This window comes from Arachis hypogaea, chromosome 12, assembly GCF_003086295.3.
Source record: "Arachis hypogaea cultivar Tifrunner chromosome 12, arahy.Tifrunner.gnm2.J5K5, whole genome shotgun sequence".
NCBI lineage: Eukaryota > Viridiplantae > Streptophyta > Magnoliopsida > Fabales > Fabaceae > Arachis > Arachis hypogaea.
In genome coordinates, this window is record NC_092047.1 from 28,779,465 (window position 1) to 28,796,293 (window position 16,829).

A 16,829-nucleotide genomic window follows, 5' to 3' on the forward strand; every position below is an offset into this window, starting at 1 on the left:
GATACCTGACTGATATATATGGATTTATCTGAATCATATCTATGGGTGTATCTCACTGTTAACAATGAGTGTATCTGATTCTTACATATGGGTGTATCTTACTGTTATTAGACCTTGTAATGTTGCTTGATATTGAAGCATGTTTGACTGATATCTGACTGATATATATGAATGTATCTGAATAATATCTATCTCACTGTTATCAATGGGTGTATCTGATTCTTACATATGGGTGTATCTTACTGTTACTAATGGGTGTATATTTGTGTGTATTTTTCGTTTCAGATAAAATGGCAGCAAGAAACCAAACGAAAGACCTGAAATGTGCCACACATCTCCTGAGTGATAAGTTCAGAAACATGACTGAGGAGAAGAAGGCAATTGTCAGGGATCTCGGATTTGGTGGGTTGATGCACGTCCCACCTCTAAGGGTGGATCACCAACTCTTAAGGGAACTGGCAAACAACTTCAAACTTGGGGAGAACAGACTGAAGACAGGATATGGTTCTTTCCAAATAACACCAAAGACAATAGGTGATGCGCTTGGCATCAATGCAACAGGTAACTATAGGTGTATATTAAGTTCATGATTGGGTGTATTTAAGGTTGATGCTTGGGTGTTTTTGAACCGATTTTGATACTTTCTTGTTTTCTTTTTTGTAGGAAATCTGTTTCCTGAGAAAGTTGAGTATAAGCAACTTTCTGATGATGACAAAATAATTTATAGAAGATTCCAGGGTAAGACCCTCAAAAATCTTACCGATGAAATGATGGAAATAGGCGTTGGCAGCGAAGAGGAACGCCTGATGTTCAAGAGGATATTCATCCTCTACATACAGATGGCGTTCCTTTTGCCAACGACGATAAACAAAATATCGCCCGTGCACCTCGCCCCAATTTTTAAGATGGACGGCATATCGGAGAGAAACTGGGGGGGGGGCATGTTTTGACCTTCTTGATCAAGGGCATCACAGACTACCAGGAGAAGAAGAAGAAGGCAATTGATGGCTGCCTCTTTGCCCTCATGATAATATACTTTCACCTTTCTGAAAACAAAGGCAAGAAGAGGGCTGAAAGACCACCAAAGCCTTGGATTGCCAACTGGACTAAGGAGCAGTTGGTGGAAAGAATGACTGCAGAAAGAGAGGAAATTTTGGTAAGTAAACATAATATGTTGCTTGTATTTTATTTACCTGAATGCTGCTAGCTAGAATATCTCATGTTTCAGGGGATTGTAAAGATGGCGGAGACAAGAGCAAGAGAAAAAATGAAAAAAAAAGAAAAAAAAGAAAAAAAACAAGAAATCAAAAAAACAAAAAAAAGGAAGGCGAGTCCAACATCGTCTTCGGAGACAGAAACAGCTACTGACAGTGAAACTTCTACTTCTGAGTCTGAGACTCAACAAGACTCAGAGGATTCAGCAAAAAAACACCCCATCAAAAAGGGGAAAAAGTAAGTACCATACTTGGGTGTAATTTATTTTTCGAGTTGGGTGTATTTTGTTGATCACGTTGGGTGTATTTTTAGTATGTTCTAAATAATCACTGTTTGCCTTCCAGAATGGACTCCAGAAAAAGAAAGCAGAGGCAAGAGGAGCCAGATTCTGATTCAGAATCTGAATATGAACAAAGTGATGAGTAATGTCCTGAAATTATTACTCCTTTCTTTTGGCTTCATTATAAAGATTTCGTGTATTAACTGAAATGTCTATTATTAACTTATAGGAGCGAAGAATCATCACCTGCAGAGAAGGAGAAGGAGAAGAAAAAAATAAAAACAACACCAAAAAAGTAAGCACTTCTTTGCATAATATTCTGTGATAAAATTAATTTTTTATTTCTGATTGGTACTCTTTTTTTTCCACCCAGAACACAACCAAAAAAGAAAAAAGTTCTCGTGGAGGATTCACCTCCTAAAGAAGACCAATACTTTGACGGGTACAGTACCTCGTAAGCTTTATTACCGTCTATCGTCGTAATTATTTTTGTTAAAATCTTCTTTTATGAATGTAGTGAGACATATGAAATATCAAGTGACGAACTGGAAGAATGGCTAGGGCAAAACGTTGATAAATCTGCTGCAGAGGGGTATGTCTTGCTGGGCTGTCTATTTCATATTTTGTTGTGTTTTGTATGCTAATAATTGTTTCTTGTTTCGCAGCGAGAACCAACCTGACCTGCGATCGACAGAAGGTCGCTATGTGTCGTCTGAAACGTAAGAAGCTTTATTATTTAATAAAATCTTATCATCATGATTTGGGTGTATCTTGTGGAACCATTTGGGTGTATTGTGTGGATCAAGTTGGGTGTATTTTGTTTAATAAGTTGGAATAACATGAAATCTGTTTTAGAATCCCGGCTGTGAACTTGGGAAGTGATGGTCCTTCCTCTCAAGGACACACAGAACAGAGTAGTGTAAACCAGCCGTCACAGAGCATGTAATTTTTCTTTTAAATAACCGTTACTTTTGTTCTTCTATTACCCTTCTACTTCTAATTCTGTATATATTTTTTTTAGAAAAAAAAAGCCCTTTATTATTTTATTCAAGAAAAAAAAGGCAGGAAAAAAAAGCAAAAACTGCAATTATGTAAGTTCTCAAAAAAACAAAGCATGTCTTCTTTTTGAATTGTTCGGGTGTATTTCTTGAATTTCTTTGGGTGTATTTTAGGTTGAGTCCGTCTGATTCGAATATGATGGTTGTGAGGGAACAGACACCGTCCGAAGCGCTTGCAATGTGAGTTTTCCAATAATATTTCAACCTTATAACCTTATTATTTTCAAAGGCGTTGTTAACCTTTCATTTTTCTTCTTGTTTAGAGTCCCGATTCAGGTTTTTGTGCCGGCATCCCAAACAACCACTGAGACAGATTTTGAACCAACCCCTATGCTACAGATTGAAGGGACTACAGAAACGTAAGAAATAGTATTGAGTGTATATTTGTTTGGAGTTTGGGTGTATATTAGCTAACAGTTTGGGTGTATATTGTTGCTGATTAGTTTCTTTTACGCCGTGATTAATTTTTTGTAACTGTGCAGCACTCCTGAAACCCCCAAACAACTTCAAGAGACCACACCCACGGTTCCCCCAGCTCCAACTAAAATGTAAGTTCATCAGACTAAAATCAATCTTTGCTTATCATCCGTATATTCTTATTCTTATTCTTATTCTTATACATGATGACGCAGTCATCCAGACGCAGAAGACGCTGCTGCCCTGTTGATGATGGCACGGTCAGCATCCTATGTTCCTAAAACAGATCCAGGGGTGCCATCATTCAGCCTTGGATTGACTGATTCAAGCCAGGAGGGGGCGTCAACGCAGGAGACAGAAAGGGAAAAATCTCCAGAAGCTGCGAATTTGATAGAACAATTGGACAGTTTGGTCCAAAGAATAGCAAGCAGCGCGACGAAGGGAAAAAACACAAGTCCACAAATTCAGAGGGAGACTGGGGGAGAAAGTTCTGCAAAGTTTGAAACTCCTCGGGGATTATATCACATTACGGATGATATGAAACAAAAGTGCTACATCTGGGGGACGAGACTGAAGGAAGATGCAGATGGCAATACTAACGAGTATGAGGAGATGTGCACTCTGATTGGCCAAGGAGAATACATTTTGATGAGAATGCACCTTTCTTCCCTCCAGGCAAAAAGTGATATAGAATCTCAGGTAATATTAGAATAAGATTAATGTTTTTACACCAAAGTCAATTACAATGCTTATTAATGTAAAATTGATTTCGGCATATATTTCTAGATTGTATCTGCCATCTGCCTCATCCTCAACAACAAAAATGAAAAGAGATTTCAAGAACAAATATACTGTCTCCCCCCCGATATTGTGGTAAGTGTTACTTCTACGAACTTCGGGTGTATTTTCTGTATTGATTTGGGTGTATTTTTTACGTTCGATTGGGTGTAAGTTTAGTATTTCATTTCTCGTTTCCCATTCTTGCAGTGCATGGCACTTTCGGATCACCCAAACGGGGAATTCGTATCACCGAAAACGGAAAAGGAATTCAGGGTGGAAGCCTACCCGAGTTTCATTCCCTTCATAGATAGAAAAAAATTGACTTCGCACCCATATGTAAGTTTTCGTTTGCTAAATTTGTTAGTACGCTTATTTACTTATTTGCAAAATAAAATAACACACTGTTCATGTGTGGCAATCCTTCAGATTTTTGCCCCTGTCTGCTACGCGGGGCATTGGTGGTTATGGCTGATAAATACAAGAAAGCGGAAATGTCAAATACTTGACCCGCTACACAAAAAAGCTCCCACCGATGAGAGAAAGGCCATTAATAAATTCACTGTAAGTTGCCTCTGTCTTCTTTACTTTAATAGATAGGTCTATTTCGTTGGTTGTGATGGGTGTATATTGTCCATTCAGTTGGGTGTATCTTGTCCATTCATTCGGGTGTATTACTGATTTGTTTTCGTATTTAAGGGATACGTATTTTCAAGATTGATAACATATGCCGGCGGGGAACCTCTTCAGAAAGGGGAGAGGGAGAAGGAAATTAAATCACCATATGTTAAAATATCAGGCCAAAAAACAAGGTATAAATTTGTAAGTCTGAACATTAAACTTTTGTAAATGAGATTTGTAATTTATTTTCTTCGTTTCCAGCTATGACTGCGCTGTGTACGTTATGAAGTGGATGGAGATAATTGAGCCGGAAAACATCAAAAAGGGGAAGTATCAATGGGATAATTGGCCACAGGTAACTGTCTTTAGAACCATATAACTCTGTACTACTTTACTGAATTAATATTGCTGTTTAAACAGAATATACTTTTTAATTGTAGGAGGAGGTGGACCACTATAGAGTGGAGTACGCATCCCGGATACTATTTAGTGAGATGAATACACAGAGAGATCAGGCAATTAGAGAGAGTAGTGCTATAAGGCTGTCGAAGCTATCCTCTATATTATTAAGTCCATTTTGTTAGATTAATTCTGCTGATATAGAAACTGGGTAATCCAACTGCTTGGTAGTTTGTAAATTGAACAAATGATGTAAATATTTGCCATTTATCAACAACTTCTATTCCATGTATATTTTTTTCCATAGTTAAACTATCCGTGCTGCTAAACTGTCTGTGATGTATTCAAAAGCTGTATTACAGGTGGTAAAATATGAAGGAAAAAATCAAGGCATATACAAACTGTTACACCCAACGCAAGTCTAATAATACACCCAAGATTGCATAAAATATACACCCAAACTCTCTGTGATGTATTCAAAATGTATGAATTACATGTACTAAAATATGAAGAAAAACATCAAATCAAATATAAACCCATAACCTGAGAATTTTTACAGCTTTTGATCTATATGTATCTATATATGTGTCTATATGTAAATTGTGAATTAACGAAAATACACCCAAAATAACGGTGCTTTTACACCCATATTCTGTAAAACTATACACCCAAGGAGTTATCCCCTGCTGCTGGTACCCTAAACTGATAACTCATAACGTGTCCCTGATATTGGCTGCAATTTGAATGCGCCGCTGATGCAGCATCAAAAAGGTTTATCTGAAATATAACACACACACATTACCTAAACTATTAACGAGAAAAATAAACTCAATCGCCACAAATTTAAAGAACATTACTTTTACCTCGCTTAAAACTTTCGTCTTCTTCTTCTTTGTGGCATTTGCGATCTGTTTCTCCAGCTTTGAACCTAGCCTGTTTTTTGGACGTCCTCTTGTTCGAATCCTTGGCGGGCTTTGAAGCTCGTTAACGGATTCCAAGTTGGCGTCTTCGTGGGATAAAGAAGATGTCCCCTTCCTTTTGGCTTTTAATGCTTCCATCTCGGCCATGACGTTATCGTACGCACGGTGCAGAATTGCAGTCAGCTCCTCCGATTCGGAGGCAAATTCGCATATATTTTGCGAACGAAAAACCAATTGGTCGAACCTCTTGCTTCTTGGCTCCATTAGTGGCTCGTCGTGGCTGCTCTTGATGTGTGTGTGTCGCCTCTTTACCTTCTTGCTCCATCGTTCAAGTATGTATCTCGGTGACACTTGGCTTACTTGTTCGAAGCTTAACACGCTTAGTGCGTGACGGCACAGTATCCCTCTCGACTCAAATAATAAGCAATGGCATTTTACCTCGGCTGCAACCGAGTCGTAAGTAACCACGAACTTGTTGAATATTGAGCTGGAAACTTGTTCTCCGACTTCGTATACTGAATAGCCTAGAGCGGAATTATTTAATCTGGTGATGCAATTCGCCTTTCCTCTGAATTGCGCTTGGACTTCCCTAAACTTTGCGTGAGTGTACGCATCTTGAAACTGAGCTTCAATGCAGGATTTGGTTGCACACGGTATGACCGTATGAAAATCTGCAGCATCTGATTCTCTCTCTGCTTGCTCCCGGCTTCCGAGGCAATTATCGTATTGTTTGACGAACTGAATAAGCGAGCTGTTCCGGGTGATATACTTGTTAAAAAATGAATGCATGCTCTCGCTCCTTTGTGTGCTTCTCATCCCTGCCCAGAAGTGCTGATCCAGATAGATAGGAACCCATATGTGACGGTCTTCGTACAGATCTGCATAATACACCCAAACACAGGCTGTAAATACACCCTAGGGGACATACAATTTACACCTCTGCTGCAGATTTTAAAAAGACATTACCTGAAAGCCACTTGTTGTCCCCAAGACCAAAATTCAGCAGAAAATCGTTCCAATTCCTATCGAATGAGTCTTTGCTGTGAGAGTTCCAAACAACTTGGCTCATTTCTTGTTCGATATCGGCATGTCCCTTGTACCCGTTTAATTTGCTTGGAATCTTCTTCATGATGTGCCAAATACACCAGCGGTGAACTGTTGTTGGCATACAGGCCTCTAAAGCCCTTTTCATGGATGCGCACTGATCGGTGAGAAACCCTTTCGGAGTGTTTCCTCCCATGCAACGAAGCCAGCTTTGAAATAACCATTTGAATGATTCAATTTCTTCGTTCTTCATCAAAGAGCATCCGAGAAGTGTTGATTGACCGTGGTGATTCACCCCGACAAAAGAACCACAGACCAAATTATACCTGAAACAAATTACCATGGTCCAGAATGCAAAATCATTAGTTACACCTTAACAAATGCTTCGCATACACCCAATGAAACAGCCAATATACACCTCTGATGCGGATTCGTAAAAATAAATTAATTTAGCATCATAAATAGGGGCAGTTTGTTACCTGTTTGTGTTGTAGGTGGTGTCGAATGAAATGACGTCTCCGAAATACTCAAAGGCGGCTCTGCTTCTTGCATCGGCCCAAAAAGCCAGCTTAATCGATTGATCCTCTTCGAGTTGGAGCTCAAAAAAGAAATTCGGATTCTTCTCTTTCATTCTTAACAAATATTTCCCGAATTCCTTTGCATCTTCTTGTTCGGAAACATTCCGCACTTCCCTGGTAATGTAATTCCTCACGTCCTTTTCGATAAAATTTAGCTCGCGGTGACTCCCGGCAGCCGCAACAAATGATTGGTAGGTTTTGCTAGGTCTGATACCGGCCTCCTCGTTATTCTCTATCGTACGACGAATGGACATGCTTAGTTCCCTGTGTTGTTTGAGCATCTCTGCTTTACTTGGACAGCAGGGGTGTGAATGATCCAGCACAACCTTTGAAATGATCCAAGCACCGACATCCTTCAATGTGTGTATATAAATTCTTGCGGGACAGTTTAAACCGGCTGTCGGATTCGTCTTCTCGGTCGGAGATATTTTAGATTTCCATTTTCCCTCTCTGCTACATGTAATCAGTTGGTTCTTAATCTCGTTTCCCTTCCTATTTGTGCAGCGAACTCTTGTAGAGAAACCTGCAGCCTTGGCATAGTTCCTGTAAAATTTTCCAGCATCTTCAAGGGTGGTAAAGGTCATTCCGACCTTTGGAACAAGCTCGTCATCAACAACTGAGAGAGGCTGCAAAATACACCGTGTCAGATCTGTGAATACACCCATAGATATGATTCAAATACACCCAATCATGTCTAATACGATACAACTCAACTACAGGATGACTTTTAAAGCCATAAACTGTAAATACACAGCCTGCAGATATACACCATCTCAAAAACTAAAAACACACCTAATCATGTCTAATACACCTGAACAACAATAAGTCAATTAAAATAACAAAAAACCAGTAAAGTGTAAATACACCCACACTTCTAGCTAAAATACACCCAAACAAAAATAGATCTACACCCGAGCGTCTGCTACAAATTTCAGGTAATTAATCACAACTAATACATTGAATCGACAGATTCAGGTAAACGTGTTACTTTCACAGTCAATGTTCAGCAATTTTTCAACTACACAATACTATACAAATTACTGAAAGAAAATTCATACTAATCTTATGTAAATCAAACCTCAGGGACTTCGTTAGATTCTGACTCATAATCCACTTCGCCTGGATTCAGCTGACAATCTGAGGTTGAATGATCCATTATCTTCAAAACGAGATCAAACTTTGATTTCAGAAAACAACAAATCAAAAATAGAAAACGAAGCTCGAATTGCAGAGAGAGAAAAAGGTAACCTAAACGAAGAAGATGCTAGTGAGAAAAGGAGACGAAAAGAACGATGGAAAAGAAGGAGGGAAGAAGCGCGAGAAGAAGAAAAACGAAATCTCAAAATAACGAAAACGAAAAAGGAAAGAAATATTTTAAATCTGGTAGTTAGATATACGCGCGATGTTATATAGCGCGTGTAATCAACGTACCTGAAAAAGCGCGTATTTTGATTTTATTGTTTAATGAACTTGTAAAGCATACAAGCCATTAGGGCTTGTATGCAGAGCTTTTCCGAAAATTAATTATTCGAAAGAACAGTTAATACTTAATAAACATGTAACACTTTAATAAAGGAGATATATATAATTTCATTAATTATTAAAATTATCCAATTGTATTTATGCAACTTAAATTTTTCGGAAACATTATTTACGACAAATTATTAAACCGTGTTGAAAAAAACTTAATGACTAGAAATGATTTGATGTGAGTATTTGAATTTGGTTCCTTATTATTTGCATCAATTTAAGAGAAAACTTAGTTACAATATATAATTGTAAAATAAAAATGCAATGACTTAAAAGTTTTATCTATAGAAATAATTAATTATGGGATCTAATTGAGATATAATGAGAATTAAATCATGAAAATGCAGATTTTGAATAATTAGACGAAAAAATCTGATGATGTTTTCGATTTAGTTTTCTCTTATTTATCCATTTAAGAGAATAATAATATAATTATACTATGTGTATTAAAAAAATTAACCATAAAATCAGCCATAAAATTAGTCAATTAGTCAATAGTATAAAATATATGTTAAAATATAAAATATGCAAAGAAAATAAGTTAAAGCAATGGAGTCATGAAGCCACACGAGAGAAACTAGAATCGATGAATTGGAAAAGAGAGAAAGCTTGTGCTGAACAATCATATATGTGATTTACTTGAACTCAAATTTTATAATGGCGAACCTCAAGTTAGTTGAGCTACAACTACTTCTATATATAGTAACTTAATGACTAATCAGGTTAGAACAGTTGGCATAGCAAGTAACAGAATCAAAACTAATTATCAATAGAACAACTAACTAGATAACAACAAGGGGATTAATTTTGTTAGTTGAGTCAATGTTGATCAGTTGGGCTAAGCTATGAGGTTAGTTCACATCCCCGTTCAAGCTTGGGTTTATAAAGGTCATAAAGACAAAGCTTGGAGTGACAAGAAGAGAAAGAGGTAGGGGAGAGTGCCTTGGTAAAGATGTCTACAGTTTGGTGAATTGTGGAGATAGGGAGCAGCTTTATGGCTTGTGCTTGAGCTTTGTCTCGAACCATATGGCAGTCAGCCTCTATACTTTTTGTCTTTCATGAAAAACGAGGTTGACGATGGTGTATAGTGTTAACTTACTATCACAATACAAGGTTACAGGTTTCAAAACCGAAACAATGAAGATCTTGGAGGATGAACGCAATCCATTAAGCCTCACAAGTAGTCGCTGCCAATGCTCAATATTCTGCTTCGGTGGATGAACGAGCAACAGTGATTTGCTTCTTACTCTTCAATGTGATGAGGTTACTTCCGAGAAAAAAAACAATAACAGGATTAAATTTCTTACTATTTGGACATGTGATGCTTGAGCATCCTTCTTATCGTTTCCTAGTGAATTTGCATTCAATTTGTTGAGTTTAATCAAGAATTAATTATCTTTTAGTCACTATGGATGTTACTTTGAGTCGTGTGTAATTCTGTTTATTTTAGGTAGCATTTGGTTGGATTTGATGGAGCTTCCGCAGAAAAAGAGAAGAAGGCTATAGAGCAGGAATGGCTTAGAGGATAGAGAGGAAGCTTGCACAAATAGAAAGAACACAAGAAACCAAGGAGCTGACCAGCGAAGAACGACGCGTGCACGTACCTGACGGGTGCGCGTGATTTGGAGCTTTCGGTATGCGCACGCGTGAAAAGCAAAGTTACACAGCGACGCGTGCGCGTACCTGACGCGTACGCGTGACACGCAAAGAAGACCATCGGCGCGTATGCGTGATTGACGCGTACGCGTGACATGCGCCACATGCAGAAAGCGCTGATTCCTATTAATTCTAATTTAAACTTTATTTTATTTAAAAATAGGAAAAGATATTATTTAATTTTAGAAAATAGATTTTAAATTAATTAGGATTAGATATAAAAGAAAAAAAAACTTTTCTTCAAAGGGGATTCCAACATTATTCCACTTTTCATTCCACCTCAGCCCAAATTTACATTTTACCAGAATCCTTATTTTTTCTCTGAACCATGAGCAACTAAACCTCCACTGTTAGGATTAGGAGCTCTGTCTATTGTATGGATTGATACTATTATTTTTCTATTTTAACTCATGTATTGATTTCTATTTCAAGAATTGTTTTCGTTCTTTATTTTATGAATTTTGGTGGAACGGAAGTATGACCCTCTTTCTAATTGAGTTCTTGTATAACTTGGAAAAGCCATTTACTTGAACAACAGCTTGAAAACAATTTCTCCTAAATTCTAGTTATCTGGACTTAACGGGATACGTGACATATAATCCTCTTATACTTGGGTAATTAGAATTTTTGTAGCATAATAACTAAAATTAAACTTCACCCCCTAATTGGAATTAATTGACCAAGGAATTGGCGGTTGATGAAAGTTAGAGGAGACTAGAAAGGTCTAAGGAATTAGGGTCTAGTCAAATATAGTTTGCCATGAATTAAATCTTACATGATTAAAATAGTTAGTAAGAAAAGTCAATCCAGAAAATAGATATATCTGAACCTTAACTGTTTTCTCCATACATATTTCACAATCTGTTCACTGCTTGCTTTATTAAATTTCTGAATTATTGTTTAATGCTTTTGAATATCAAAACACTATTTTCTGCTTGTCTGACTAAGCCAATCACTCAACCATCGTTGCTTGATCCATCAATTCTCGTGGGATCGACCCTCACTCACCTGAGGTATTACTTGGTATGACCCGGTGCACTTGCCAGTTAATTTGTGGACTTTAAATTCTGCACCAAGTTTTTGGCGCTGTTGCCGAGGATTGATAGTGATTAACAACTATTAGTTGTTTGATTGCTTAGATTAGGCGTTTTAGTTTTAATTTTATTTAAATTTTGCTTTAGTATTTTCGAAAAAAAATAAAAAATTTTAATAAATAAATAGCACTAATAATTTTTCTTAATTTCTGAAATTAAGTTTGGTGTCACCTAGTTAATTTCATTTTAATTTTCTTGTTTATTTTCCCTGTTAATTTTCGAAATTTTTTGTCTAATTTCAGTTATCATTTTCGATTTTTTTTGTTTTATTTATTTAGTATTTCTATTTTATTATTTTACACAGGTTATCTCACTGGGAGTTCTCTGCACTCTGACGTAGAGAATCCCATCTTTTCTTGTTTTCTGTATGTTTATGCGCAGGAACAGAGACAAAGAACCTCTTTTAGACTTTGATCCTGAACCTGAAAAGACTTTCAGGTGGCGTTTGCAACAAACAAGACTTTACAAGGCTGCAGAATCCACTATGGATCCTAATAATGCTGTTAATGCCAATAAAGGAGAGCGCTTGGCTCTTACTCTGCTCCTACTGCAGATCTTTATGGAAAAAGTATTGTGGTGCCTCCTATAGCTGCAAACAACTTTGAGTTGAAGGCACAATTGGTCACCTTAGTGCAACAAAACTGCCAGTATCATGGTCTTCCCCAAGAAGACCCAAATCAATTTATTTCTAACTTTCTGCAGATTTGTGATACTGTGAAGACAAATGGAGTGAACCCGGAGGTGTACAAACTTATGCTCTTCCCGTTTGCTCTGAGGGATAGAGCAAAGCTATGGCTAGATTCCCAACCCATGGAGAGTTTGGACACTTGGGACAAGGTTGTTACTGAGTTTCTTACTAAATTTTTTCCATCAAAGAAGTTGACTAAGCTTAGGGTGGAGGTTTAGACCTTCAGGAAGAAGGATGGTGAAACTCTTTATGAAGCTTGGGAGAGATACAAGCTACTGACTAGGCAATGCCCTCCGGACATGTTCTCCAAATGGACCCAACTAGATATCTTTTATGAAGGCTTGGGTGAAATGTCCAAGATGTGCTTAGATAATTCTGCAGGTGGTTCATTGCACAAGAAGAAGACACCGGAAGAGGCTATTGAGCTTATTGAATTGGTTGCTAGCAACCAATATTTATATTCATCTAACAGGAATCCTGTGAACTCTGAGACCCCTCAAAAGAAAGGCGTTATGGAAGTAGAAGCTCTTGATGCTATCCTTGCTCAGAATAAAATTTTGAGTCCGCAGATGAGTTTAATTTCTCAACAATTGAGTAGGACGCAGGTTTCAGCTGTCAACACTCAGAATGCACCTCAAGAGATCCCTTATGATATGACAGGTAATTTTGTGCAAAATGAGAATTATGATTATACTCAATTTTCTTCTGAACATGTCAATTACATGGGGAACGCTCCTAGAAACCCCAATAATGACCCATACTCTAAGACCTATAATCAGGGGCGGAGAAACCACCCAAATTTTGGGTGGAGAGAGCAACCTCAAGGATCACAGAATTTTAACAATGATTCTCAGGGCAGTTTCCAAGAGAACAATCATAATAACTGCCAATTTCAATCTCATCAATAACAACAACCTCAGCAGGCAAATTCTCAACCCCAACAAGATTCTAATTGGGAGATGATGAAAAGTTTTATGCAGAAAATCAGAGCTTCCATTAGAAACTTGGAGATGCAAATGGGCCAACTGAGCAAGCAAATACCTGAGAGATCCTCAAATACATTTTCTGGTGATACAGTGGTGAATCCAAGAGAGGAATGCAAGGCTATCACCTTGATAAGTGGACAAGTGGCAAGTACGGAAGCACAAGTTAATGAGGAGCCAGTTGAAAAAGAAGCTACAAAGGAGAAGAAGAAAGAAGTAGAACACGCCCTTCCAAAGCGTGCGGACAACCCATTCCCAGACTCTCTTGACACTTATCCTACATTGCCAAAGGCTCCTGAGTATAAGCCTAAAATGCCATATCCTCAGAGACTTAAAAAGGAGAACAAGGACAAGCAGTTTTCAAAGTTCTTGGAAATCTTTAGAAAGTTGCAAATCAATATTCCTTTTGCTGAAGTTTTGGAGCAAATGCCTCTCTATGTCAAATTCATGAAGGAGTTGTTGTCAAAGAAGAAGCCTTTAAAGGGAGATGAGACAGTGGTCCTGACTAAGGAATGTACTGCCATCATTCAGAATAACTTGCCAAGGAAGATGCCGGATCCAGGGAGCTTCCAAATTCCATGCACCATTGGGAGCACAACCTTTGAGAAAGCATTATGTGATCTGGGAGCAAGCATCAATTTAATGCCCTTATCTGTGATGAAGAAGTTGCAAATCCAAGAGGCACAACCCACAAGGATAGCATTACAGATGGCAGACAAATCTATGAAGCATGCATATGGATTAGTGGAGAATATCTTGGTCAAAATGGGTAAGTTCTTCCTCCCAGCAGATTTTGTGATTCTTGACATGGGAGAGGATGAGAATGCCTCTATAATTCTAGGAAGACCATTCCTAGCCACTGCGAGAGCTCTAATTGATGTAGAAGTGGGTGAATTAGTGCTTAGAGTGCATGATGAGAAACTATTCTTTCACGTCTTCAAAGATATACATTTAGCATGAGAAGAAGAGAGGTGCATGCAGACTGAGCTTATTGATCCAAACCTTCAAGAACCCCCTAATGACTGACAGCAGAATCTGCAGCTCAAACCTCCTTTAGTGACAACCAATAAAATTCCTCCTAATATCAAACCTAAGTTTGGTGTCAGGAATGCATCATCCACCAAGGAGGAGGTTCCAAAAAAAAAAAAGAAAATACCTAGAGGATGGAGAAACAAAAAGATCTCAACTGAAGGTTTCACCCTAGGAATGAAGGTGGTGTTGACTAGCAATCCAGTATGGACTTATACAGTATACAGAATCCTCTCTCTGGAGCATATTGAGCTAATTTATGGAGACATAAGAAAGAAGTTCAAAGTCAGGGATGAAGAGCTGAGACCCTATGATCATCATCCTTAGAGGAGTTGACCGTCAAGCTAGTGACGGTAAAGAAGCGCTTGTCGGGAGGCAACCCGATAATTTCGTATCCTTAGTTATTTTTCATAGTAGTGATTTTCTTATTTATTTGATTTCTCTTGAGTTTTTACTATTTTTCTTTCGTTTTAAGTGCGTTCTGATCATGCAACTATTTTAGAATAGGAACCGAACACTTCAAAAAAAAAATGAGCACACGATGCGCGAGCGTCTATGACGCATACGCGTCATATGTGTGTGCATGAAAAATAAAAATTGAACAGAGAGTTGGGCAGGAGTGGTGCTGGTGGCGTGCCTTGCGCACAAGCAAGTCCACGTGTACGCGTCCCCCACGTGTACGCGTCCCCCACGCGTACGCGTGACCCTGCAAATTGGCGTAAATGGATGTATGGCCAGAGAGTTATGATGGTGTGGGGCTGTAACTGTACTGGGCACACAAGCCGCATCACGCGTACGCGTCCATGACGTGTGCGCGTCGTTTCCCCATCCTGGCCGTCCACGCGTGCGCGTCCCTGACGGCTGACGCGCACGCGTCATATGCAATTTTGGCTCTCGTGCGTATCTGAACAGAGAGTTGTGCGTGCGCGGGGCTGCCCTGGCGCCATTCGCACAACCAACATCACACGTACGCATCCCAGACGCGTACGTTTCGCTTTAAATTCACGCGATCCACACGTACGCGTGCCTTACGCGTACGCCTCGCATGCGACACCCAATTACACCACCTCAATGCCTGATTTCAAATCATCCACCCCCCAATCCTAATTCTCTCTTGTTCTTTTATCCTTTTATTCTTCTTTCATCATACTATTTGTTTTTGTTTTCAGTTCTTCTTTGCTTGAGGACAAGCAAACCTTCAAGTTTCGTGTTGTCGCTTCGCTTATGGCTTTTCTGTTTATTTTTATGGGACAAAAGAGAGGCGAATCATCTTCACGGAGGAGCACAGCCTGAAGAATAAAACGGCCACTAGGATAACTAAGGTGGTTGAATTCCTTTCATTCTATATTCCTTCCCGCTCTTACTATGTTATGTTCTGGTTTTCTGCTATTTTGTCCCATTTATTGCATGATCCTTTATTAGTTAGATTCCTAGGTTCTAGTTTAGTTCTGTTATTTTCAAAATTTCTGTTAGTTGCTTTAATTCTGAAAGGTATCTCATGTATTGCCCACTGAGCTTGAAATCAAAAAGAAAGAAGAAAATGTGGATGTAATGCATGAGAAATTGAGTTTATTTTTTAAGAGTAGTCTTATTTAATCAAATGTGGTGGTGTTCTCAGTGATTCTGAATGCATGACATAAACAGTGCATATTTAAATTTGAATCAAAGAATGTTGATGTATAAGAAAAAGGAATTTAGAGAACTATTGTGAATTTTCTGAAATTTGTAAAAGTTGATCCTTGAAGCAAAAGAAACAGCAAAGAAAAAAAAAACAAAAAGGATATAAAAGCAAGGTCCAAGGCTCTGAGCATCAATGACTAGAGAGGTCAGAAATGATTAAAAGCTCAAAGAGTTGTTTCCCTAGTCATATGCTTGTGGTGTTCTTGTGTCAAGTAATCCTTGAGACAAAATATTTAGAGTCGAGATCAATTGCAATTAACAGAGTATGCCAAAGGCTTTGAGCACCACTGTCTGGGAGTAACTGAAAGGAAAATCAGAAATTAAAGAGAGTTTCTCAGTTAAGTGCTTGTGGTGTTTCTGTGTGAAGTGAAGCTTGAGACAAAACATTTAAAGTCACGGCTACTAGGCTCAAGGTGCAAAGCACCAAAGAAAAGAGAATCAAAGAAAAAATTGCTGTGTTCAAGGGTTAAATTGAGTTACAAAAGATCAGAGAATTCATAATATTATCCGGATTCTAATTTCGAATGACAGTGACATCCTTCTGATTCAAAGGAGAGTGAGATTCCAAAACTATTCAAGATTGCAGTTGTAAACCCCTCTATGAGAAGAGACATGAGCTTAATCGAACTCTCATTCTCATGCAAAATCACATTCTAAGCCTATATTAGTTTGGTTGCTTGAGGACAAGCAACAATTCAAGTTTGGTGTTGTGATGCATGAGCATCCTTCCTGTCTTTTTCTAGTGAATTTTCATTCAATTTGTTGAGTTTAATTAAGAATTAATTATCTTTTAGCCACTATGGATACTACTTTAAGTCGTGTGCAATTCTGTTTATTTTAGGTAGCATTTGGTTGGATTT

At 38.2% G+C, this 16,829-nt stretch overlaps 1 protein-coding gene and 2 long non-coding RNA genes across 3 annotated transcripts; all 3 read left to right on the plus strand.

Moving 5' to 3' along the window:
- Window positions 1-290: 290 nt before the first annotated feature.
- LOC140176682 (uncharacterized) lies at window positions 291-950 on the plus strand. Its single transcript, XM_072208220.1, has 2 exons — window positions 291-561; window positions 664-950. Exons 1-2 carry the CDS (start codon window positions 291-293, stop codon window positions 948-950), a joined length of 558 nt encoding a protein of 185 aa, XP_072064321.1.
- A 1,440-nt stretch (window positions 951-2,390) lies between these two features.
- On the plus strand, window positions 2,391-3,101 carry LOC140177304 (uncharacterized). Its single transcript, XR_011869125.1, has 4 exons — window positions 2,391-2,437; window positions 2,668-2,733; window positions 2,817-2,912; window positions 3,036-3,101. It is a non-coding gene; the product is annotated as an uncharacterized lncRNA (long non-coding RNA).
- A 1,283-nt stretch (window positions 3,102-4,384) lies between these two features.
- LOC112729899 (uncharacterized) lies at window positions 4,385-4,851 on the plus strand. The gene is made up of 3 exons (XR_003812467.2): window positions 4,385-4,559; window positions 4,630-4,723; window positions 4,809-4,851. It is a non-coding gene; the product is annotated as an uncharacterized lncRNA (long non-coding RNA).
- Window positions 4,852-16,829: the final 11,978 nt, after the last annotated feature.

What these genes read in the sequence shown, in the direction of transcription:
- LOC140176682 (XM_072208220.1), top strand. Translation starts at nt 291, where the DNA reads ATGGCAGCAAGAAACCAAACGAAAGACCTGAAATGTGCCACACATCTC. An exon ending in GCTTGGCATCAATGCAACAG is followed by an intron (nt 562 to 663) that starts GTAACTATAGGT and finishes TCTTTTTTGTAG; the next exon opens with GAAATCTGTTTCCTGAGAAA.